This window comes from Hipposideros armiger, unplaced genomic scaffold (assembly GCF_001890085.2).
Source record: "Hipposideros armiger isolate ML-2016 unplaced genomic scaffold, ASM189008v1 scaffold_875, whole genome shotgun sequence".
NCBI lineage: Eukaryota > Metazoa > Chordata > Mammalia > Chiroptera > Hipposideridae > Hipposideros > Hipposideros armiger.
Genome location: NW_017732225.1, coordinates 385,691 through 409,309, shown reverse-complemented (window position 1 = coordinate 409,309; position 23,619 = coordinate 385,691). Strand labels below are relative to the sequence as shown.

At 52.6% G+C, this 23,619-nt stretch overlaps 2 protein-coding genes across 9 annotated transcripts in view; both read left to right on the top strand.

Annotated features, from left to right (window-relative positions):
* ACTL6B (actin like 6B) overlaps nucleotides 1-6,678 on the top strand; it is a 13,189-nt gene extending 6,511 nt beyond the window's left edge. Inside the window, exons 5-14 of one of the 2 annotated variants that reach the window (XM_019629883.1) lie at nucleotides 1,136-1,233; nucleotides 1,890-1,984; nucleotides 2,050-2,156; nucleotides 2,873-2,962; nucleotides 3,120-3,181; nucleotides 3,281-3,395; nucleotides 3,537-3,617; nucleotides 3,717-3,812; nucleotides 4,018-4,104; nucleotides 6,374-6,677. In XM_019629883.1, the coding sequence (XP_019485428.1) occupies nucleotides 1,136-1,233; nucleotides 1,890-1,984; nucleotides 2,050-2,156; nucleotides 2,873-2,962; nucleotides 3,120-3,181; nucleotides 3,281-3,395; nucleotides 3,537-3,617; nucleotides 3,717-3,812; nucleotides 4,018-4,104; nucleotides 6,374-6,454 (912 nt within the window). In that variant the 3' untranslated portion in view covers nucleotides 6,455-6,677. Of the gene's footprint in view, nucleotides 1-1,135; nucleotides 1,234-1,889; nucleotides 1,985-2,049; nucleotides 2,157-2,872; nucleotides 2,963-3,119; nucleotides 3,182-3,280; nucleotides 3,396-3,536; nucleotides 3,618-3,716; nucleotides 3,813-4,017; nucleotides 4,105-6,373 lie in introns of both variants that reach the window. The other variant, XM_019629884.1, reaches the window with a different exon arrangement.
* A 347-nt stretch (nucleotides 6,679-7,025) lies between these two features.
* TFR2 (transferrin receptor 2) lies at nucleotides 7,026-22,936 on the top strand. Of its 7 annotated transcripts, none has more exons than XM_019629873.1 (20): nucleotides 7,114-7,163; nucleotides 7,865-7,922; nucleotides 8,164-8,224; nucleotides 8,451-8,703; nucleotides 8,805-8,991; nucleotides 14,466-14,606; nucleotides 14,681-14,783; nucleotides 14,865-14,987; nucleotides 15,282-15,398; nucleotides 15,525-15,664; nucleotides 16,035-16,198; nucleotides 17,019-17,128; nucleotides 17,556-17,600; nucleotides 17,714-17,777; nucleotides 17,867-17,934; nucleotides 18,020-18,096; nucleotides 18,179-18,263; nucleotides 18,347-18,577; nucleotides 18,940-19,080; nucleotides 22,197-22,936. In XM_019629873.1, exons 2-20 carry the CDS (start codon nucleotides 7,891-7,893, stop codon nucleotides 22,479-22,481), a joined length of 2,427 nt encoding a protein of 808 aa, XP_019485418.1. In that variant the 5' UTR covers nucleotides 7,114-7,163; nucleotides 7,865-7,890; the 3' UTR covers nucleotides 22,482-22,936. The 7 variants fall into 7 exon arrangements, with proteins under 7 accessions (XP_019485419.1, XP_019485420.1, XP_019485421.1 ...); XM_019629871.1 differs by having other exon boundaries at nucleotides 7,120-7,163; nucleotides 17,019-17,138; nucleotides 17,556-17,638; XM_019629872.1 differs by having other exon boundaries at nucleotides 7,123-7,163; nucleotides 17,019-17,138; nucleotides 17,556-17,638; nucleotides 18,350-18,577.
* Nucleotides 22,937-23,619: the final 683 nt, after the last annotated feature.

Here is a 23,619-nt window from a genome sequence, read left to right as displayed (position 1 = left end):
TCTTAGCTGTAGAGGGCAGTGTCACTGGCCCTCATATGGGATCCGAACCGGGGCCCTGCTGCTCAGAGCTGGCGTCCCAAGCCAGCTCTTAACCAACGCGCCGCTCGGCCGGCCCTCATTATGCTTTTGATTTGCATTTTCCTAATGACCAACAGTGTTGAGCATGTCTCCATGTGTTTATTGGTTTTTGTGGGTTTATGTCTTTTTTTAAAGTTTTTTAATTGGGGAATTGGAGAAGGGGAACAGTGTTGGGAAATTGGGGAAGGGGAACAGCCAAGTTATTGTCCTTCAATCTTAGCTGTGGGGGGCACAGCTAGTTCAGCTCCCAAGTCCAGTCGCCATCCAGCCGCCTGTCAGCAGCTTGCAGCTGCTCAACTCAAGGTGCCGTGTTCAAGCTTAGTTGTTGGGGGGGGGGAGGGGAGCCCACCATCCCACGCGAGAGTAGAACTAGCAATCTTGTTGTTAAGAGCAGGTGCTCTCACCAGCTGAGCCATCCTGCCACCTGTTGGCAGCTCAGCAGCAGCTCAGCTCGGGCACAGCTCACTGGCCCATGTGGGAATCGAATCGGTAGTCCTGTTGCTCAGAGCTCAAGCTCTCACCCAACTGAGCCACTTGACCAGCCCTGGTTTATGTCTTTTTAAATTGCCCCTTTATTATAGTTTTGCTGAGATCTTAGAAGGGAATCAAATTAGATATTTGTATTCAATCCACCATTTTTACCCAGAAATTCTCTTCTCCAGCTTTCTTGCCTCTGAGATGATTAGAATGAGGAAGAAGAGAAATGGACTGGGGGCTTGGAGGAGCTTGAAGTGTGTATATTATACAATAAAGAACACTGGGTCAAGAGTTAAGAGACTATGACTCTAGACCCAGTTCTACCAAGAGCTTTCTGTGTGATCTTGGGCAAGTCACTATCCCTCTCTGAGTTTTTCTTCATCTGGGTTTGTATTGTGATCTTTAAAATTCTTTATAGGTCTCACATTCTAAAGATCTATGAGGGTTAAGGGGACTGACCTCTGTCCCCAAAGATTGTGTGTGTGTGTGTGTGTGTGTGTGTGTGTGTGTGTGTGTGTGTACATGCATGGGTCTGTGCCTCTCCATTCCTGAATCCTCCTCTCCTGCACTTTTTCCCTAGTGGAACACACGGGCCAAGCGGGAGAAGCTGACAGAGCTGATGTTCGAGCAGTACAACATTCCTGCCTTCTTCTTATGCAAGACAGCTGTGCTTACTGCGTATCCTCTGGATTAAGCTGTTCTGCCTAGGTGGAGTGCCAGGGTGGGGTGCGGGGTGTGCTGAGCTGAGGGCTAGGCCTGATTCTATGGAGATAAGGGCTTTGATGGGTAGACAGCCCCTGAGCCCTATTAGCGCAGAGATCCCCTGTGGGCTAAGTGCCTTGGACCCTGGGGTGGCCAGAACAGCAGCCCCTTCCATTTCCTTGGATCAGGCTGAGCAGAGAGAGAGGGTTGGGCCAAGTAAGACAGCAAGGACCGGGGCTGAAGAGACGAGGGTGCGGTATATGACACTGAGGAGTTTCCTTCTCAAACAGCCAATCAGCATTTATTTTTTAAAGGATCTGCCTTGCATTGAACCCTGTGCTAGGCACTGTGGCAATACGGCCCCTAATTTCAGGGAGCCCATAGGACATAGACCAAGACTAAAGGGAGGCTGGGAGCTCAGAAGGAAGGAATAGAGAAAGATGTGATTCAGACAGCAAAGCAGTGACAGGGTTCTCAGGAGCCTTCCTCCGGCAGATAGGTCACAAACCAGAATTGATTTGCAGACTGGGAATGGGCTGGACCCTGGGAGAGCAAAGAGTGACCAGGTCAGGCCTGGTCCCAGCCTCCTCATTCAGTGCTGCTGTCTCTTTGACCTACCTATCCCATGCCAGCTTTGCAAATGGACGCTCCACGGGCCTTGTGCTGGACAGTGGGGCCACCCATACAACAGCCATTCCAGTGCATGATGGCTACGTCCTGCAGCAAGGTGGGTCCGTGGCAGGGGTTGGGGGTGCCTTAGGGGACCAGATCTTGACACCCTTCCCCTTCCAGGCATCGTCAAGTCACCCCTGGCAGGGGACTTCATCTCTATGCAGTGCCGGGAGCTCTTCCAGGAAATGGCCATCGACATCATCCCACCTTACATGATCGCAGCCAAGGTGGGGCCTCTGGGGTGTCCTGGGCACTCACCCTATGACCCACTGACCCATCAAATATCAGAGCCGGGAGCAGCAGGGCCCCCAGAGGACCCTGGGTCCAGTTCCTCAATTTACAATCAAGGCATCAGAGATTCAGACAGGCTGAGGGATGTGACCCAGGTCACACAGCCAGCTGGTAGCAGGATGAGGGCCAGTGTGGTGAGTTTTGGGGTCCAATAGGCCCAGGTTCAAGGTCTGCTTCTACCATGTAAGAGCTGTGTGACCTAGAGCATAAGACTGAAACTCCCCAAGCCTCAGTTTCCTACCATGTAAAGTGGAATAACAGCACGTAGGGGTGCTATAAATGTTAAATGAGATACTGCATGCAAGGGTCTGCCCTGGAACCCGCCCCCCCCCCGCCCCCACACAAATGGAACATGGAACATAGCTCAGTAAAGGCTGTTTCCTTAAGGTTCTGGTTCCACTGTATTTCCCACGTCATCAGCTTTCTCTGACTCAGGCCTTTCAGATCAGCTGTACCCAATGCATGCATGGCATACATGGGGACAGGCTCTCCTCTAACAGGGAAGGGGAGAAACAGCTTTTGTGGGCAACAGAGCAGAGAACCCAATGCCCATTACCTGCAGAGCCAGAAAGTGCTAGGAATGCAGGTGTGGTCAGAGTGGGTTGGGCAAGTGTGGGATGGGGAAAGGTGCTGATAGGTTGTGCCCCCACAGGAGCCTGTACGGGAGGGCGCCCCCCCAAACTGGAAGAAGAAGGAGAAGCTACCCCAGGTTTCCAAGTCCTGGCATAACTACATGTGCAATGTGAGGCACTGGAGAGGGTCCTCTAAAACACCCCTAGTTCCCCAACTCCTAGTTCCCCGCTATGAGTAGAGAGGAAGGGCCAAAGACCCTGTACATGGGGTGGGGTTGGGGGTGCTGAGGAGGGAGGCCAGCCCTCACCACTTCCCTGGGTTCTCAGGAGGTGATCCAGGACTTCCAGGCATCTGTGCTGCAGGTCTCAGACTCTCCCTACGATGAGCAGTGAGTGGGGCCCACAGTTGGGGGGTGGGAAAGAAGCTCAGGGGGTACCTCTTGTCCTTTGTAAGCACCCTAGACAGACTTTTGCTGCTTCCTGGGCAGGGTGGCTGCGCAAATGCCCACAGTGCATTACGAAATGCCCAATGGCTACAACACAGACTATGGTGCTGAGCGGCTCCGCATCCCTGAGGGCCTGTTTGATCCCTCCAATGTCAAGGTTGGGCTGCTGGACGGCACTGGGATGGGTGGGGCTGGCTGGGGTCTCCCCATGCTGAGGTGTGGGGGAAGCTGGGAAGGGTCACAGGGGTCTGAGGAGAGGAGACAGAGGGCCCAAAGCCCACATCACCTTTCTCTGCAGGGCTTGTCAGGGAACACCATGTTAGGTGTGGGCCATGTGGTGACCACCAGCATCGGCATGTGTGACATCGATATTCGTCCGGTGAGGCCTGAGCCTGTGGCTGGGCAAAGGGGCCCAGGAAAAGTGGGGAGACAGGGAAGGGCTGTTCCCTGTCTGCTCACTCCTCATCCCTCCTCTCAGGGTCTGTATGGCAGTGTCATTGTCACTGGCGGGAACACACTGCTTCAGGGCTTCACTGACAGGCTCAATCGAGAACTTTCCCAGAAGACCCCACCGGTAGGAGCCCATGCCCAGCCAGGGCCCTGGTTTCCAGTCCTGGCTTAGCCCTTTAGGGCCAAGTTCTCCCTCCTTCCCAAACAACTAACGTTCTGGCCACCAGAGCAGACCCCACCCCCTGTGGCTTCCCAGTCTTCCCCACCCCAAACCTTCTCCTTCCTCAGAACCCAGGTGTCTGCTTCCCCTAGCCCTTCTTTCCCCCCAGAGCATGAGACTGAAACTCATCGCCAGCAACAGTACCATGGAGCGCAAATTCAGCCCCTGGATTGGGGGTTCCATCTTGGCCTCACTGGTGAGTGGGAAGGGGCCTGGCCTAGCCCTGACTATAGGGAAGGGGCAGCCCCACTGCCTTGCCTGCCTCCTCATTTATTCATTCAACATTTATTTTTGAGAAAGGGCAGTCAGTGCTTCCAGAAGGATGAATTCTCCATTAGGGCACAAATCAGGGAGCAGAGGGACAGGAAGCTGGAGAGGTTGGTTGGGATAAGATTGGTGACCTACGTGCCAGGGTGAGGCACCCACTGTACTCAGTGGAGAGGAGACACTGAAGGTCTGGGGCAAGGCGAGGTAATGGTCACAGGCATTTTTGGGAAGAATATGTCTTAGGGGATTGGGGTGTGAGCTGGATGAGAGGAGACCTTGCAAGGAAACTCTGTTGTCCTGGAATCATAGAGTGGGTAGAAGTGGGGATGGGGAGGAGAGCAAAGGGCAAATAGAGAAGGAGACAGGCAGGCTGGTTCTGGGGCAGTAGGTGGTGAGTTCAGTTTGGACTTACTGCTGGGCAGAAGCAAGATGTTGAGCAGGGAGCTGGAGATGCAAAATGCATCTGGAGGGTGTCAATCAAAACAGAGGGGATAGCAGGGCCATGACAGGACAAGGAGGACATCCACTAGAGGGGGGGCCCCCCAGGGAGATAGAAACAAAGGTCAGAAAGGCAGGAGGCTGACAATCTGGTTAGTACAGGGCTGGGAGCATGTCAGCTATACAGTTATTGTGGGCCTCCTGTGTGCTGGAAGTGGACAGAAAGAGTCCCTGCCTATGAGCAGGGACAGTCTAGAAGCCAAGACCATTAGACAGGAGGTCACCACAAAATGTGGGGTATTGCTTTAAGGGAGGGCCTAACCCAGCTCAGGGGTCATGAAGGGCCTGTAAGGAGCATTCAAGCTGAGATGGGAAGACTGAGTAAGAACTCAGAGGCAAAGAAGGAGAGAGGGGGATTGGTAGGCAAGGTTAAAATCAGAGGGCCTATGAGTTTAGGAAGCTCACTTGGGCTCAGTGGTCTCCACTGTGACTGGAGTTTGACAGAAGAGTGGCTATTGGGGTGGAATTGGGAGCTTATCAGAGGTCTGACTGATAGAATGTGGACACTGGATATAAGAGGTAAGAGGGAGAGAGTCCAAGATGAGGCTCAGGATGGTAGCTTCTGGAAGATCTGTCCAATAGGAACGTAATGCAAGCCACGTATGCAATTTAAAGTTTTCTAGTAGCCAAAAGAATCCAAAGAATCTGGTGAAATTAAGTTTAAATAATATATTTTATTTAATCTAATATATCAAAATATTATTTCAATGTGTGATCAATATAAAAATGATTAAGATATTTTACATCCTTTTTTCTGGACTTAGTCTTCAATATCCAGTGTGTATTTTACACATAGAGCATATCTCTGTTTGGACCAGCCACTTTTCAAGTGCTCAATAACCGCACGTGGCTAGTGGTCACTGTTTTGGACAGAGCTCCTGTAGAAGGTGAAAAAGACCACGGAAGAAGATTTGGGCCAGACCTGGGGAAAACAGTGAACTCAGTAGTGGACATGTTAAGTTTGAGGTCCTGAGGGATACTCAGGAAGAGGTGTCCAAAAGACAGCCTTGTTCTGTGAGCCAAGGAGAGAAACAGGGGCACAGGCACTTTCAGGCAGAGACAGAAGAACCATCAAAGATAAGGGACAGTCTGGGATGCCCAGTGCAGAAGACCCTCAAGGGGCAAGTTTCAACAGGGGGTGGGGGTGGGGCGCCAGACAACTTCATCACAACTCCATGGAAGACAACTCCATCACAAGTTAGGTGGTGCAGAAATGGTGAGAGTGGAGGAAATATTTTTTTATTGGGAATGAGAGAGACTTGACAAGTTTGTAAGGCCTGATGGAGTGACAGGATACTCCTGGTGGAGGAGGAATGTGTGTGTGTGGGGGGAGGGGGGGCGCGGCGGGGTGCCGGTTGGCTGGCCTGGGGCTGTAAGCTCCACCACCCAGCTCGAGAACAGTGCCTGGCCCAGGGCAGGCAGGTGCGCAATAAATACTTGTTGAATGAATGAATCAACATTGTGATTGAACGATATGACATATGACGACGGGAGGCGTACTAGTCCTCCGAATATGAAGGCGTTGATGGGCGAATGGGGGCGGGGTTGGGGAGGCCGTTGCAGGAGGGTGGTGGGCCTGAGGGGCGGGGAAGGCCAGGAGGGTTTCCAGGGGCTGAGCCTGCACGGGTGGAAAGTGGGGAGGCGCTTCCCCCCACTCTTCCAGGGCCTCCCTGACCCTAGGTGTTGTTCCCTGCACCCAGGGCACTTTCCAGCAGATGTGGATCTCCAAGCAGGAATACGAAGAGGGCGGGAAGCAGTGCGTGGAGCGGAAGTGCCCCTGAGGTCTCCCCCTCTTCAACCGCAGGCCCTCCGCAGCGGTGGGGGAGGGGGCGCGCAAAGGAGGAGAGGGTTCCCTCCCGCCCTCCCTGGCCTCTTCAAGCTCAGATCGAAGCCCCCATCTACCCTTTCTCTTTCCCATCCCTCTCGTCCTCTTAGATTGTGATGTTTCTGGGTTGAAAGGAGTAAAAATGTCTTACGGAAAAAAAAAGTTTGGCCTCCTTGGCGGTGGAGAGTGGGTGCAGAGGTCTGGGAGTTGGCGATGGGGGGGCCACACCTACATCCATTCATGATACCATGGTGGACACCGAAGCAAGGTCTGTGGACTGGGACGGAGCCGCAGGAGCCACGGATGACTCAGGTTTCAAAGGGGTTGCGATTCAGGAAGGATCACACAAGGAGGATCACGCAGCGAGGACTCGTAGAGCCGCGCAATGAGTCCCCCAGTGAGGGGCCGAGTTGGGGACGGAAGGGGTTGCTGGAAAGGAGACGCCGAGGCAGGGGAGGGGCCAAAGCGAAGGCCAGAGTGGGAGGAACGGAGGTGGGACATAGGTGGGCGGGGCCTTGGTCCTCAGGAAGTTAGTGCCCAAGCACCTCCAGACCCGCAGCTGAGGTGAGCTGGGGCTACGCTGGGTCTCTTGGCGATGACAGGAATGGGGCGGGGACTGGGGCACTGGTTCACCCCAGCAGCTCAGAACTTCTCTTCCGACTTGGGTAAGAGCTGAGGTTTCCCAGGGGTGACTCCAACACAGGATCCCTCAGCCCTTCTATTCCAGAGCTACTTGTCCTGGGGTCCTCGGTTGGGCTTGGGGACCTGTGCCCCGTGCCGAAATTGTGGGTAAAACATCGGTTTGTGACTGTGATGTGTTACTGGGGTTCCTAGACCTAAAAGAGGTAGAAATTCGTGTGGTCCAAGTCCTTTGGTCACCAAACAGGCAGAGGTGCCCAAAGAGGGCCATGGCTTGTCCAAGGTCACCCAGCTCTGACTACGCCATGGCCAGGACTCTTTCCACCAATGCCTGGTGACCCACAGATGGCTGACTCCAGGACTGCCATCCTGGAGCACTCGCTGGTCTTGCCTGACCATGTGCTCCCACCCATGCCCTTCCCTCCCCAGCAGCAGTAGGAGACTGAGACCCACATTGCAGCCTGATTCTCATGAGACAGACATCCACATGGCCAGACCAAACCCCCAGGTCACACCACTGTGGTACATTCAGCTTAGGATCCCACTGCGGCAGGCATCTAGACAGGGAGGGCAACTAATGTGTTACAGGCCCTGGGCATTGGGCCTGCAAGCCAGATGAGGAGGGGCAGAGGTTTTCATGATGGGGAGCGAGAGGGGGGTCCCTAGAACACTGGGAGGAGTGAAAGCAGGAAAGGGGTGGGGGCATCCATACCTCTGCCCTCCCCAGCCATCAGCCCCCCTCCCCCACCCCTGATGGGAACTGGAAGGCCAAAGTCTGCTCCAAGGTCAAAAAATTGATTGTTTTGCAGAATGGGACTGTGGAGGGATTGGCAGGGGAGGGTACAGTCCCTCATTCTCTAGCCTGGGCTGGGGGGCCATGTCTGGAAGTCTGGACTGAGGCCAGGGTTGTGCCCCCACCCTTAGTGGGGGGGGCAAGGAACGCCTGAGCTCAGGCTGCCTGCCAGGGCTGATAAGGGGCCCTCAAGCAGCTCCCACAAACGGTTTATCACTGGGGATGGGGGACAGCCTGCAGGACTCAGGAGGGGGCACGAGCATGGAGCGGCTTTGGGGTCTACTCCAGGGAGCGGTAAGACTGAGTGGGGTCGGGGGACACCCTAGGCCTCCTCCCAAACCCCAAGACTGGCCCCTCCCCTTCCCACCTCAATTTCTACCTTCCAGCCTACCTCTCACGACCCTCGCCTCTGCCTTGTGCTCATTTGGCACCCCAAAGTCACTGACCCAATTTTTGCTAGATCCCTCCCTGGTCCTCCCCACCTCTTTCCTCAATCTCATGCCCACCGTGCCCCCCACAGAAAAGGTTGTCCCCAGTACCCTCTCAGACCATCTACAAGCATGTGGAAGGTACCCAGCAGGGGCGACTGCAGGAGGAAGAGGAAGATGGGGAAGAGGTGGCTGAGCCACCAGCCCACTTCTGTCCCATGGAGCTGAGGGGCCCTGAGCCCCTGGGCCCTCGACCAGGGCGGCAAAACCTTGGACTCTGGGCAGCAGCAGGACGAAGGGCCATCCCCTACCTGGTCCTGATGGCCCTGCTGATCTTCACTGGGGGTGAGAGTCATTTGGCCCCCACGATGAGCTGCCTGGGCTGGGGGAGATTTCTGGGGTCCAGAGGAGGGCACAAGAGGCATCTCCATCTTGCCACCCACCAGCCTTCCTTCTGGGCTATGTGGCCTTCCGAGGGTCCTGCCAGGCATGCGGGGATGATGTGCTGGTGGTCAGCGAGGATGTCAACTATGAGACCAGCCCAGACTCCCACCAGGGTACATTATACTGGAGTGACCTCCAGGCTATGTTCCTGCGGCACCTGGGGGAGGGGAGCCTGGAAGACACCATCAGGTAAGGATCGATCATGCTGCCCTCTTCCTGGTCTTCAAAAACCCTCATCTGCTCAGACTCAGCCTCTTTTCTTCCTCTCCCAGGACCCTGGTGTTGGGGTTCCCTTTCTGAGTCCTTCCCCTGCCTCCCTGGCCCTCCTGTTCATTGATCCTGGGAAGGATGGCAGGCATTGGAGCTGAGAGGAGAGAGGGCAGTTCTCTAGATGAGCCTGCAGAGGGCTCAGGTTCTGAGCGTGGCACATTTGGGAGATTGGCGAGCTGACTGAATGAGAACACTGGGGTCCAGATATGAGGTGGGACAGGCCCTGAAAAGTCTTGAATGCCACACCAAGGAGCTTGGGTTTTGACATGGGACAGCAAGGAGCTCTGGGGGGCTCTGAGAAGAGGTGTTTTAGGCAATCAGAAAAACAAGCAAGGAAATGCATTTGTGGGCACAGACCATCCCCTCATCTACATTATGAGAGAAGCCAGACTGACTGTGTGGGCCTGCAGCACAGCACAAGCAGGGCAGTGTTTTTTGTCCTGCTGAGGTCACCCTTCCCTGATGGGAAGGAACTGCCAGGTAGGTCCTCAGAAGAGCTATTAGGTCAGGAATAGTTTTGCAGTGGATTCGCCTAGGTTTTCTAAGTACAAAATCATACAAACTATAGATAGTGAGAGACACATAGCTTCTTTTCCAACGCTGATACCTTTTATTCCTCTTTCATTTCTTATTGCATTGGAAAGGACATGAATTTAGGTAATGATAACAATAGATATCCTTACCTATTTCCTGACTTTCGTAGGCATGTTTTTATAATATTTTGTCATTGAGTGTGAACCTTGCTGCAGACTCTGGATAGCTTTTTCAAAGTAAATTAAGAAAGTTTCCTTCACTCTTAGCTTATTGGGATTTTTTTTTCTTTTTTTAATGATCAGGAAAGGAAGAACAGGTATGGGATTTTTTTCACATATTTTTCCAGAATGTACTGAGATGATCACCTAATTGTTCTTTTTTTCATGTTTATGTAGTCATTTATTTTAATACTGAGGGTGCCAAAAAATGTATACACATGACATGTATTCGTCTTTTGTTATCTGTATATATTATTAACATTTTTATACAGCTTTTTCCTTTCTTAAAATCTGTATACATTTTTTTGGCACCCTCTGTAGATTTCCTTTTCTTCGTGAGATCAACACTAAACTTGATCAAGGCGTATTATTACACTTTTGATTCTCCTGGGTCCATCTTGCTAAAAAACCTTAAATCTGTGGCATCAATGACATGTAGGGCTTTTTTATTTTCTTGAGCAACACTTGGCAGTCTGGGTGCAGGCTGAGCAGGTGAATGGTTTGACAGGTCTGAGAGTGGGTTGTTGCGCTGTGGATGCCATCAAAGGGCACGGAGGCAAGAGGATAGCAAGCAATGAAGTGATTCTAGGTTGGATGGGGAAAGAGAAGGGAAACTAGGAGCTGATGGCAGGCTTGGAGAAATTGGACAGTCTGGAGTGCTCGATGTAGTTGAAGACCAAGTACAGTAAGGGTTAGGGAGTAAGCTGGAACCTGAAAAACTAGTCAGAGAGTGGGATTCTGAAGCTTTTACGATTTATCTGATAAACTGTGTCCTGTTGATTTTGGAGCCTCTGGCGCCTATCACAATGCCTGGCACTTAGTAGGTGTTCAGTAAACCCTCAATGGATAAATATTCCAGGGATGGAGTTCTGCGTAATAACAAGATCCAGGGTGAGGCCAGGAGAGTGGGTGGCTGGACTAGAAGTAACAATGATGAGGTTGTTCATTTATTTATCCAACAAATATTTGTGAGCACCTACTATGTGGCAGGTGCTGGGCTAAGTAGCTGGTGGCGATATAGGAGAGAACAAAAAGGTCAGGACCTTTCCCTCCTGGAGCTTACAGTCTATTGGAGGAAATTGATACAACAGTAATAATCACATCCATGACTGCATAATTATTACAAGGATCATGGCTTTGAAGGAAAAGTATGGGATGTGGGGAATGACTATAACCCAGGGAATCTGATTTAGACTGGGGGTCAAAGAAGGCTTCCTTGAGGAAGTGACTAACTGAGACCTGTGGGGTGAGTTGATCACCAAGCAAAGACAGGGTAGAAAGCATTTCACACCAGAGAACAGCACATGCGAAGGATCTGGAGCAGGAAGATGGTGGCCTGTTGAAGGAAGTGAAAGAAAGTCCCTGTGGATATGGCTCAGGCAAAAAGAGCCTTACTGGCTACATGAACAGCTTTGGATTTTATTCTAAGGGGAAAGAGTGAGAACTGAAAAGTTTCAAACAACAGAGTATCATGATCAGATGTGAGGGGAGGGATTTTTTTTAAGTTGTACCCGAGACCATTGTACAGTTTCCTCACTGGTCAATGAGAGTGAAAAGGCTTTCCTGTTTAATTTCCCCTCCCTATCCCTGAGTACTCCTCCCCACTCCCTTCTCCTATAGGCACCTTATCTAATGTGTTTGATGTGTACCTTTAAATACACATGTGCCTTTGTCATATACTGTATTTTGACGTATATAATGTGCTCCCATATGTAATGTGCACCCACGTTTTTGGCCCAAACTTTCAGGGGAAAAAATCTTTCATTTTATTTATTTTTTAAGATTTTTATTTGGGGAATTGGGGAAGGAGAACAGCCAAGTTGTTGTCCTTCAGTTTTAGTTGTGGAGAGCGCAGCTAGCTCAGCTCCAAGTCCAGTCGCCACCTGGCTGCCGCTCAGCTCAAGGTGCCGTGTTCAATCTTAGTTGTGGGCGGGGGGCTGTGGGGGGAATCGAACCTGCAACCTTGTTGTTAGGAGCAGGTGCTCTCACCAGCTGAGCCATCCTGCCACCTGTTGGCAGCTCAGCTCCAGCACAGCTCACTGGCCCATGTGGGAGTTGAACCGGCGACCCTATTGCTCAGAGCTTGCGCTCTTAACTAACTGAGCCACTTGGCCAGCTCTCGTTTTAATTTTTTAATTCAAAATTTTATTTGTTTACATTTAGGTACAGTAATACCTTGGTTTGTGAGCATAATTCGTTCCAGAAACAAACTACTTGTATTGAAAGACATCGCATGTTTACCATGTTAAAATGTATTAGAAATGTTTGCTCATCTTGTGGAACACTCGCAAACCACGTTACTTGCAATCCAAGGTTTTATTGTACTTGTTTTTTGTATTAGAAAGGAATTTTAGCATTTTTTAAACAGTATGGCACAAGAAATTTTATGTAACAAATAATTACAAAACACAAGAACAGATACAAGGTACAAGAAATTTTATGTACTCGTAACAAATTTACGATATTTATACATCATAGAAGGCCAAGAACTCTTCATCGTAAATTCAACAAAACCGATTATTGTATTCCAGGGTATTATTTTGCATACGGGTATCATTATTGATTTCTAGAGTTATTTATACTTTTAACTCATAAGCATAAAGAATTAAAAATATTTATATAGATACAGAATTAGTACTACCCATGTATAATGTGCACCCTTATTTTTCCCTCACAAATTTGGGCAAAAAAGTGCACATTATACACGGCAAAATATACAGTATGTCATGTTTTATGTGCACATGTAGATTTTTCAAAACACTAATATTTGCGTAAAATGCTATATGTTTATTATTTTAAAATTTAAGCAACTTGGAAAAATACAAAGTAAAATTAAATAAAATTACTCCAAGACTTACTATTCAGATATAGCCATCTCTAGTGTGTGCTTTTAATTTCGATAAACTTTTTTTTTTTTTAAAGATTTTTATTGGGGAATTGGGGGGATGGGAACAGTGGTGGGGAATTGGGAGAAGGGGAACAGACAAGTCGCTGTCGTTATTTTTGTTCTTCAGTCTAGTTGTGGAGGACGTTGCTTCACTGTCCCAATTTGGCACCATTATTGCGCTCTTCCTGGGCAAGGCAGATCCGTCGCCGGCTTCTGGACGGCCGCTCACTGCGGCTGCTGGCCACTCACGCTGGCTGCTGGCCGCTCACGCTGGCTTCTGGCTGCACACAGTAGCCCATGGCAACCCACTGCAACCCACTGCCATAGGGGCTGCAGCTTACGCTGTCGCCGGCGACTCACAGCAGCCCTAGCTTCAGATTGAGCTGTTGTTCAGCATCTTCGGTGTAGAGGGCAGTGTCACTGGCCCTCATATGTGGGATCCGAACCGGGGCCCTCTGGTGTCCCAAGCCAGTTCTTAACCATCGTGCCACTCGGCCGGCCCTCGATAAACTTTTTTTTAACCTAACAGTATGTTTTCAAGGTCTATCTATATTGCAGTGTACGAGTACATAGTTTTTTTTTGTTCCTTACTGTTGTGCAGAAATCCAGTGTGCATCCTCTATTTTATGAACACAGTGATAGGTGCACTTTCAAAGACAGTTGCGCTCCTGGGGGTAGGGGGTGAGGGGTGGTGGTGCAGGAATGGTACTGAGAAAGCCACTATGACCATGGATTGCAATAGTCCTCATGAGAGAGGAGAGGATGGTGGCTGAAACTGAAGGGCACATCCACGTGGATTTTGAAGCAGTGCAGAAGCTTAGTGTACCATGACAAAGCCCTCAATGAAAGTGGTCAAGTGACCAATTGGCTAGAAGATAATAGCAGTGAGGTGGGACAGAGGGTGGGAGAGCTGGAGGGCACAGGCTTCAAAGGAAAGAGTTCTACCACAGGAGAAATGGTCACAAATGTAAACAGTGGAGCCAGGAGCATGCCTCCACTCTAAGCCCAGGTGGTATGTGAACCTGGTATGTGAACTTTAGGAGTCCCACAAGAGACCTGGCTTCTCAAGGGAGAGCAAGGTTTCTTACAAGGCAAAGGGTAGAAGGAGTATTCAGTGATGATGCTAAAGAAGGAGGGGTTTGTTTGCCATGGAGAGGGCACAGGTGGAGCAGGTTCACAGAGGTCATGGGGGGGAGGGGCTGTGGCAGAGATGACATGGAAGAAGAGGAAAAGTTCAGGTGACAACAGGCTCGCTAGTTAGGTGGTGACTATGGAAGACGACAGGGTCTCCATCGATTCCACCGGGAACCTTTGTGTAAGGTGCCTCCGTGATTCCCAGGTGGAGGACAGGGAAGATGGAGTGTCCCCCGTCTGTGCAGTTAGCCCTTTGGAAGAAAAGCTTTCGTGCCTAGGGCAAAGTACAGGCCAGTGTGCATGTGTGGAGGTGGTAGTAGATTGCTGAGTTTGACCTGAGCCAGGAAGAACCTAAGGAATGGTGGACAGGACCCCTAGCTATGGGCAGCTAAGATTTTAAGCAGGAGGCCCTGGAAACATTAGGTCGCAACCTGGTGGTGATGGAATTGATGGTAATGGCAGGGTCAGGGACAGGCTTGGGAGCCCCTCAGGACCCAGTGCCCAGGACAACCCCATGTCTCTGGCATCCTTCCCCGCCCCCCACCTCCCTCTCCTCCAGGCGCCCAGAGGTCCCTGCCCCTCTCCCCTCCGGCGCCCCAATCCCACTTCTCCCCGCTCAGGCAAACCAGCCTTCGGAAAAGGGTGGCTGGCTCTGCTGGGATGGCCGCCCTGGCTCAGGACCTCCGCGCTGCGCTCTTGCGCCAGAAGCTGGACCACGTGTGGACTGACACTCATTACGTGGGGCTGCAGTTCCCGAACCGGTGAGTCCGTGGGAGGCGAGGGACGCGGCGGGGAGCGCGCGAGGTCGGGGACGCTCACCACTCTCACTCCTCAGGGCTCACCCCAACACTTTGCACTGGGCCGGGGAGCCCGGGAAGCAGCTGCCGCTGGAGGACCCAGACGTCTACTGCCCCTACAGCGCCACGGGCAACGCCACGGTGAGCGCCTCCTGCCGCGGCCCCGTTTCCTGGCGGAGGAGGGACGTGGCGAGCGCGCCTGACTATCTTCCCCACCCTCAGGGAGAGCTAGTGTACGCCCACTACGGGCGGCCGGAGGACCTACAGCACCTACGGGCCCTGGGCGTGGAGCCGACCGGGCGCCTCCTGCTGGTGCGCTTGGGGTTGATCAGCTTTGCCCAAAAGGTGAGGGTCCCTGGATGGGGATCTGGGGACCCCCAGGATTGGATAGCGTCTAGGAGGCTGTCAGAGGGAAAAAAGAAAGCACAAAGTAGGTCATAAGAAAATGTTGGCAGGGAGGGCTGCCAAGGCCCTGCTGGAGGGCGCAAGATGAGGGCCAGGTGGTGCCCACAGCCTCTCTATAGATCCACAACCGGAGATCAAAGGTCATGTCATTTCACTTTTCCTTGCTTCTCCTGCCCTTATAAATCAGTTTTTTTTTTCTGGGAAAAGGAGTCGTTTAGCCTCTCCCTTCCCCAGGTGGCCAGTGCCCAGGACTTTGGGGCCCGAGGAGTGCTCATATATCCTGACCCAGCAGACTTCTCCCAGGATCCACACAAGCCAGGGTTGTCTAGCCACCGGGCTGTGTATGGACATGTGAGTCTGGGGGGAGGTAGCAGTGCCTTCCTAGGGTCCTGGGGCTGCACCTGGCCCGAGATGAGGCTGGCACACTATTTCTGGAAGCTCAGCCCACAGCTTCAGTGGGCACCCCTCTCCCCACAGGTGCACCTGGGAACTGGGGACCCCTACACGCCTGGCTTTCCTTCCTTCAATCAAACCCAATTCCCTCCAGTCCAGTCCTCGGGCCTCCCGAGCATCCCAGCCCAGCCCATCAGTGCTGACATTGCCTCCCTCCTGCTGAGGTGAGGGGCATGTGGGAGGCAGAAGAGGAGGCAGGGAGAAGTAGGCTGCAGCTAGCCAATAATGTGCCTTTGGATGAACTACAAAAAGGTGTCTTCTGGGAGGGCATAGCCTCTTGTCAGTGTCCAAGGTTTGGTGAGTGGAGCTCCTGTTGGATATCACACTCACCTCAGCTGGGCAATCTTGAGCAGGACACAACCTGCACAACTGTCCAAGGCAGCCCGGGCGGTATTGCCCCTCAGGCAGGGTGCAGAGGCAGAGAGTGGAACCAGAGGGTGGGAGGGAGAAAAAGAGTGAAAAGGGGGCATCGGTCTCTTCTATAGCCTGAGCCTGTCTGCTACTTCCAACCCTTTCTACCCCAAACCTCTCCAGGAAGCTTGAAGGTCCTGTGACCCCCCAGGAATGGCAGGGGCGGCTCTCAAGCTCCCCTTATCGCCTGGGCCCTGGGCCAGGCCTGCAGCTAGGTGTCAACAACAACAGGGTCTCTACCCCCATCAACAACATCTTTGGCTGCATCGAGGGCCGATCAGAGCCAGGTGTGCTTGCTTGCCCAGCCTGCCGGAGGGGAGCTGCTTATAAACCTTGGCCAGAGATAATCCTGGAGCAAGAGGCCCGGGGCAGGGAGGAGGCTTTGGCTGAAGTGGAGGTTGCCGCACGGGTTAGCAGGGACAGGAGCTGGCAAGTTGGGGCTAAACTGATACCATGGAGGGTGGCAGTGCGATCTCAAGGTTCAGCCTTCCCAGAGCTAGAATGAGCTGTTTTGTGCGGTAGTGAGTTGTCTAGCACTGGAGGTGGGCATGCATAGCTGGGTGATGTTACATCATGAAAGGGAGGTCAGATAAGGTAGATGAACCTTTGAAGCATAACTAGATGTGGATAGCAGTGGAAAATCAAAGTGGGTTCTTGGAGCTGAAGGGTGGGGTCATGAGAAAAGCTTGGGAAGGAGAGGGTGATACCTATAAGCACTGAGGGAGAGGCACAGAGAGGCCTGTAATGAGGGTCTGCTGAAGATGCTGGTGGTGGAAGTATGGGTGGGGTAGGGATAGAGAGAGATTTAAAAGGGGAAAACCTGTCAGGACTTGGCAAACAGTGGGACATGGCTGACCTGGGAGGTAATGGAGTCCAGAATGACCCCAGGCATTCCGCTGAGGGAGCAAGCCACCCAGGCAGGGCTAGGGGTAAGAGGGGCACTCTTTTTAGGGACAGCAGGGGTTGCAGAGATGTGAGGTGCTGAGAGATGGAGACTGGTTGGGGGCCTGGAGAAATGGTGTTGAGGCCTTACCCTCCCAGGGTGGAGGGAGAAGCCTCTGGGTACTGCCAGTGTAAGAGGTAGACCCCAAACATCTCCTCCCCCAGATCACTATGTTGTCATTGGGGCTCAGAGGGATGCATGGGGCCCTGGAACTGCCAAGTCCGCTGTGGGGACTGCCATACTTCTGGAGCTGGTGCGGACCTTTTCCTCCATGGTGAGCAATGGTAAGGTCAGGGCCTGGGCCCAGGCCCAGCAGCCAGGGCTGTGGCCCAAGTCAGGATATGGCAGAGAGGCAGTTAGGAGCATAGGCTGGAGGGTGGCCACTCAGACTTGGGCTCCAAACCTGGCCACTCATGTCCTAGCTGCGTGGCCCTGGACAAGTGACTGCATCTCCATTTTCTCATTTAAACATGAAAGTAGTAACAGCCCATGGTTGAGTGTAGATTAAGCAGGAGATTCTATATGTAAGCCATCTCCATCACTATAAGAGTTGTGTCAGGGTAGACCCAGGTGAGATGGGCTGGGTTAGGGGCTTGATGAGAGTGAAGGAGAGACCCCAGGGGACTAGAACAGAGGAAGACAAAGAGGGGGTCTTTGCTTGGCTCCCAGCTGAGCCCATCCTCCCTCCTCCCTGTCCCCAGGCTTCCGGCCCCGCAGAAGTCTTCTCTTCATCAGTTGGGATGGAGGTGACTTTGGGAGTGTGGGCTCCACGGAGTGGCTGGAGGTAATGTGGGGTCCTGGGCAGATAGGAAGTGGGGAGAAGTGGGGTGTGTTCTCATTCCACACCCTTCACCCACAGGGCTACCTCAGCCTGCTGCACCTCAAAGCTGTCGTCTATGTGAGCCTGGACAACGCTGTGCTGGGTGAGCAGGGGCAATGTCACCGCCTGGGCCTCCTCAGGTGCACAAGTGTCCTCAGGACCAAGGCCTGAGCCTGGTGTCCCTCTCTGCAGGGGATGACAAGTTCCATGCCAAGACCAGCCCCCTTCTGATAAGCCTCATTGAAAACATCCTGAAGCAGGCAAGAGTCCAGCCAGGAGCAGGGTATGGAGGGAAGCTGGGGGAAGGGGCAGAGAGCCTGACTGTGCCCCCACCGTGCCCCCCAGGTGGATTCTCCTAACCACAGTGGGCAGACCCTTTATGAGCAGGTGGCATTCAACAATCACAGCTGGGATGCAGAGGTGTAAGTTAGGACAAGTGGGGAGCTGGGGATGATATGGGGTAAGCCTGAACCCACAGAGTACTATAACCTGCCCCTCTCCCAGGATCCAGCCGCTTCCTATGGACAGCAGTGCCTATTCCTTCACCGCTTTTGCAGGGGTCCCTGCTGTTGAGTTCTCCTTCGTGGAGGTAAGACTCACTGGCCTCAGCCCAAAGCAGCAGCCCCTCGGCCTGTCTGCACCATGCCCCTGAGCCAGCATCTCCTGTCCCAGCAGGATGGCCAGGCGTACCCATTCCTGCACACAAAGGAGGATACCTATGACAACCTGCACAAGATGCTGCAGGGCCGCCTGCCGGCTGTGGCTCAGGCTGTGGCCCAACTCACAGGACAGCTCCTCATCCGGCTCAGCCATGATCACCTGCTGCCCCTTGACTTTGGCCGCTATGGGGATGTGGTCCTCAGGCACATCAGCAGCCTCAACGAGTTCTCTGGGGACCTCAAGGTCTAAGATGCCAACGATGCTCAGGGCTTTTGGGGGTGGGGGCGCTATGTCCCCTTAAAGGGCAACCCGGGCCAAAGGGTCTGGTCCCTCCTCCCCACACTCTCCTTGGAGTCTACGTCCCCTATGGCAACCTGGCCCCTTTACTTCTGCTCCAGTCACCTAAGCCCCTCCCAACCCCCTGGGATTTGCTCCTTCCAACCGTACAGGTCTTCCCTCTCACTTCATTAGGCCCCCCAGCATTCCCCCTATACCTACCCACTCCTGCCAGGCCCAGGGTGAGCCCTGTCCCCAGCCACTTGACTTCTATCCTAGGCTGGGTCGTGGCCTTTACTGCCGGCCCCAGCCCATGCCTCCACACCCAGGCCCGCGGGCTGACCCTCCAGTGGGTGTACTCGGCGCGGGGAGACTACATCCGGGCAGCAGAGAAGCTGCGGAAGGAGATCTACAGCTCCGAGGAAAGCGATGAAAGGCTGATGCGCATGTACAACGTGCGCATCATGCGGGTGAGGCCCCGTCCCCTGGCCGCTGTGCCCTTGTTCCTGCTGCCTAGCCTCTCTCACTTGGCGCTCCTCATCCCTACTTCTGCCTTCCCTTGGTCCCTGTCCTCTGGCGCTCCCAGTCCTGGATGTTCAGTGTTCACAGACCGGCTAGGCTGGAGCAACCACTGAGGCAGGCTCCACAAAGAGATGAAACGGATAAGGAGGGCCAGCCCTTTGGCCACAGTCGCTTGGCCAATGCTGGGCAGAGCTGAATACCCTCCCCCCCCCCCAACACACACACACACACACACACACACACACACACACACACACTGCCTCCCACCCCTTTGGAGAGTAAAAGCATTCCACGGTCCACAGTACAATAGGTACAGGGTTATGGCCTGGGAGGCGCAAAAGACAAGAAATTCAGAGCTTGGAGATCGCTTTTCTTTCTGGTAACGAGATGGGTGAAACCCAGAAAGGCTGCTTGGAGGAGGTGTCACATGAAATTTATACTAGATCTTATTCCCTTGCCAATCCCTCCTGCTTAGCTTTAGTACTTTGCAACCCAAACCCCATCTCCAGTTCCAACCCCTCCTCTTCCTTCCGAACTCAACCCTGCAACCCCTTGATCTCAGGAAATGGATGGTTAGGGACTGTAGGTGTAGGGAAAAGTCTATATGGCAAAATTATAAGCAGGACCATCCTCAGTGAATATGGGCACACTTTCACCCCCTTTTTCCTGCTTGGGTCCCTGCCCATTTCCCTTGGCATCCCTCATTCCTTCTTTCTGTTCACAAACCCATCCCTCTTGCTCTTTGGTACTTGCCCCTTTCTCCTGGTCTCTCTCATTCTCCTCTCACCTCAGTAGTCTCTTCTTCTTCCCCCCTTCCTGATTTCTCCTCCCCTTCCCTTTGTCCCCTCTACCTGGACATGACCCTGCTGTGACCCTGCCCAAGAGGTTGGACATTGTTCATTGTCATTCACAGATCTTGCTTTAACCCCTGTTATGCCAGACTCCAGGACACAAAAAGACACCCCCCTCACCCTGCCCCCAAAGTTGTCCCCTAAGGGATAACAGCATCTGTGTATAAGGTAATGATTCAGACTCAGGCTGGAGAGGAAAAGACGTAGGACTTCAGAATCTACAACCCAGAGCTGGGCAAGACCCAGGGGACTTTGTGGCTCTAAACTAGGGTTTAGTTAACTACAGCCAGTGGGCCAAATTGGACCTGCCTTCTGTTTTTGTAAATAAAGTTTTATTGCAATGCAGCTATGCTTATTGGTTTTCATACTGCCTGTGGCTGCTTTTGTGCTACAACAGCAAAACTGAGTAGTTGGAGCAGAAACAGTATGGCCTGAGAAGTCTAAAATATTTACTATCTGGGTTTTTGCAGAAAAAGTTTGCTGATTCCTGCTTTAGACTATGACTTGGGTCTTGAACAACAGACAGAACTTGAGTTGGTTCAAAGAAAGAGGACATTTCAGGGTGGGGAGCCCCAGAATAAGGACAAGGCAGTGAAATAGGCCTGACTCTCCTTATGAGCAGGGAGTGGACCAGCAGAACCTGAACAGAGGCCCTGTGGAGAGGCTAAGGAGGAAGGAGCACCAAATAGTGAGTTAGGGACCAACTATGGGGGGCCTTGAATGCCAGGATAAGAAATTTGAATTTTTAGGGTCTGGGCATCAAGGAAAATAGGAAGGTGTTTGAGCAGGGAGGACATGGAAGCAAAGTGGAGTTTTAGGAAGGATTTGGCCAGAATGTAAATGGCCTGAAGAAGGAATGAAATTAATGACAACTGAGCTCTGGGTGAGGGTGGCAGGTGGCAGCATATGCCACCTGTGGATGAGGGGACTGTACTGATGTAAGACATTTGGAAGGAAAATGGGCAGAATGAGTGTTCAGAGAAGAGGAGGAGAATAATCATAGCAGCTGCCATTTATCAAGGGCTACCATATGCTAGGGCTTCACTTTCTCTCACAGGACTCCCCCAAATCCTGTGAGGTTGCTAGTATCATACAGAAACTGAAACTCAGATGGGCTAAATAACGTATCCAAGATCACAGTAAGTGGTGGAGCCAAAATTAGAAACCAGGCAGTCTGACCACAAAGCCTGTGCTTGCCCCACTTGCACTCACCTTCAAGGCTGAGAGCCTGGCACCTGGGGCAGACTGTGGTACTCATGAGGGAATGTGGGTGCAAGGATCAGGTTCTGGAAGTTGGTGCCCACATATGTGTGAGGCTGTGTCCAGGTGTCCCCTACCCCAGTGGGGAGGCTCAGCAGGCTGAGGGCAGGATTCCAGCGGATGATTTGTCAATTAGACTTGGCAACTGTCCCCACGAGGTCCTGGTTGAAGTCAAGGCCATGCATGAGCTCTTTCAGTGAATGGTGGAAGCCTTAAAAAGACATGAGTGTGTGAGACCACCCCTAGAGATTCTGATTTTGCTGGGATGGCACCCAGGCAATGGTAATTTAAATATCTTCCCATAGTGATTCTAATATGCAGTCAGGGTTGAAAACCACTGGATTGTAGGTAAAGAGAAGGACAAAAGGTAGAGGTTGAACCTTGGGCCTGCAGACAGGTAGGAGCAGAAGGAACTAGAGAGGCTAGCAGAAGGGTAGGAGGAGAACTGGGCTAGGAGCAAGGCCATCGCAGAAAGACAAACAGCATCTGCGTCAAAGGGTGAGGATAGAGCATCAGGCACTTCATTAGGACTGGGCTGTCCGCTTGACCTTTGAGTTTGGGCTGTGGACATTGGTGGAGGTGGGGTGAATGACTGGGGTGTGGGAAGGTGAGGAACAGCAGGACAATAGACTATTCTTTGAGGCTTTGGACAGGGAAGTAAAGGGGTGAGGAGAGAAGGCTGGGGAGACCTAGAGGCAGACTTGGAGGTTCAAGGGATAGAAAGGAAGGAATCCAACCTAAAACAAGCTGGAAGACGCATCCTACCAGGCTACTTGTGACTTCACAGAGTGGCAGTTCCTGATTGTGTAGCCAAAGGGAGGTGGGACTTAAAGAAGCTGTTCAACCATATTTATTAAGCAAGTACTAGGTTCCAATCTTGGTTTGGAATTGTTGTTCAGGCTTTTGCTCCTGGGAAGAGCCCCAACTTCAATCTGACCCCCCTCTCTGTGCAGGTGGAGTTCTACTTCCTGTCCCAGTACGTGTCACCAGCGGACTCTCCTTTCCGACACATCTTCTTGGGCCGTGGAGACCACACGCTGGGTGCCCTGCTCGACCACGTGCGGCTGCTGCGCTCCAGCGGCTCTAAGGCTTTGAGGACTGCCTCCTCTGGGGTGGCGCCCGTCCTGACCTTCGAGGAGAGCCACTTTCGGCGCCAGCTGGCCCTGCTCACCTGGACGCTGCAGGGGGCCGCCAACGCACTCAGCGGAGACGTCTGGAACACCGATAACAACTTCTGAGATCCGTGGGGGCTTGAGATGGGGGTCACATGCCCCTGCTCCTGGCGGACAGCTTCTGCTCTCTCTGCTTGAGAGGTTTCTGGGTGACTGCACCACCTCTCAATGCTGACCGATTACTCATTAGCCCTTCCTGTCTCTCCTTAGGGCCCAGTGTAAACACCCACACACCCCTGACCCCACAGTGTAGGAGTAGATGAACAGTGCCTTCCATAATGGATGGTCATACTGGTCAGCTAATTAGACAGCAGCAGCTGCTTCATCAATCTCAGTCTCTCCCACTTCAGGAGCCACACCCCCCACACCTGGAGACCACGCTGGAAGGTTTCCTAGGCCCTGGGATCGGGCCAGCTCTAGGAGGGAGAGATGGCTGGGACCATAGCCTTATGGCCAGTAGGTAGCTTGGGGTAGGGGGGCTGGGATTTGTACTTCAATAAACTACCTGGGTGTCTGTTGTTTATAAGCACCTTTATGCTTCCTCACTCTCATCCACTCAATCACCCCTCCCTTGAGACCTAGGGAAGGACTGAGCAGAAGGGGCCAGAGAGGATGCAAGTGGGAATGCTGTCTCCATGGGGGAAATTCTGAGCTATTTTGTTACCTAAGGAAGGAAATTGCCTAAGGAAATAAGGAGGGCCCTTCTCCAAAAACTACCACGGGGTGGGGGGCTGGCTCTGAACTATCTCCAGAGACAAAGGACGGCTACATAATTTGTAAGGCCTGGTGCAAAATGAAAATGCAGGGCTTGTTTAAGAAGCAAGTTCCATAGTTGCTCCATAGTTGCTCAACCTGTCATGGTGGGGTTTAATTTGCTGTTTAATGTCCAGATCCCCCAGACAGGGAATTACTCTGGGGAAGATCCCCATAGGCACCCAGGGTTCTGCCCCACAACTTGGTACAGGTGTACCCGACCATGACCCTGATCCAGACCTGGACCCTCCTGTGCCTGCGCCCAGGTTCCTGCTGGGGAAGGAGGGTGGCAGTTGTCACTGGATGGGGGCAGGGGCCTGGCAGGCAAGAACCCCATTTAGGGGAGGCAGGACCCCAAGCACATGCTCTACTGTTCCATTGGACTGTACTTCCAAAACATAAATTCAAAGGTAGAATCACTAAGAATTTCAAGACAGTGATCACAGAGCCT

Bases quoted from the DNA above. Each gene is read 5' to 3' on its own strand.
- TFR2 (XM_019629871.1), top strand. From the start codon at position 7,891: ATGGGAACTGGAAGGCCAAAGTCTGCTCCAAG. The intron at 8,225-8,450 runs GTAAGACTGAGT...TGCCCCCCACAG, and splicing joins GGGGTCTACTCCAGGGAGCG to AAAAGGTTGTCCCCAGTACC. The intron at 16,199-17,018 runs GTGTGCTTGCTT...CTCCTCCCCCAG, and splicing joins CGAGGGCCGATCAGAGCCAG to ATCACTATGTTGTCATTGGG.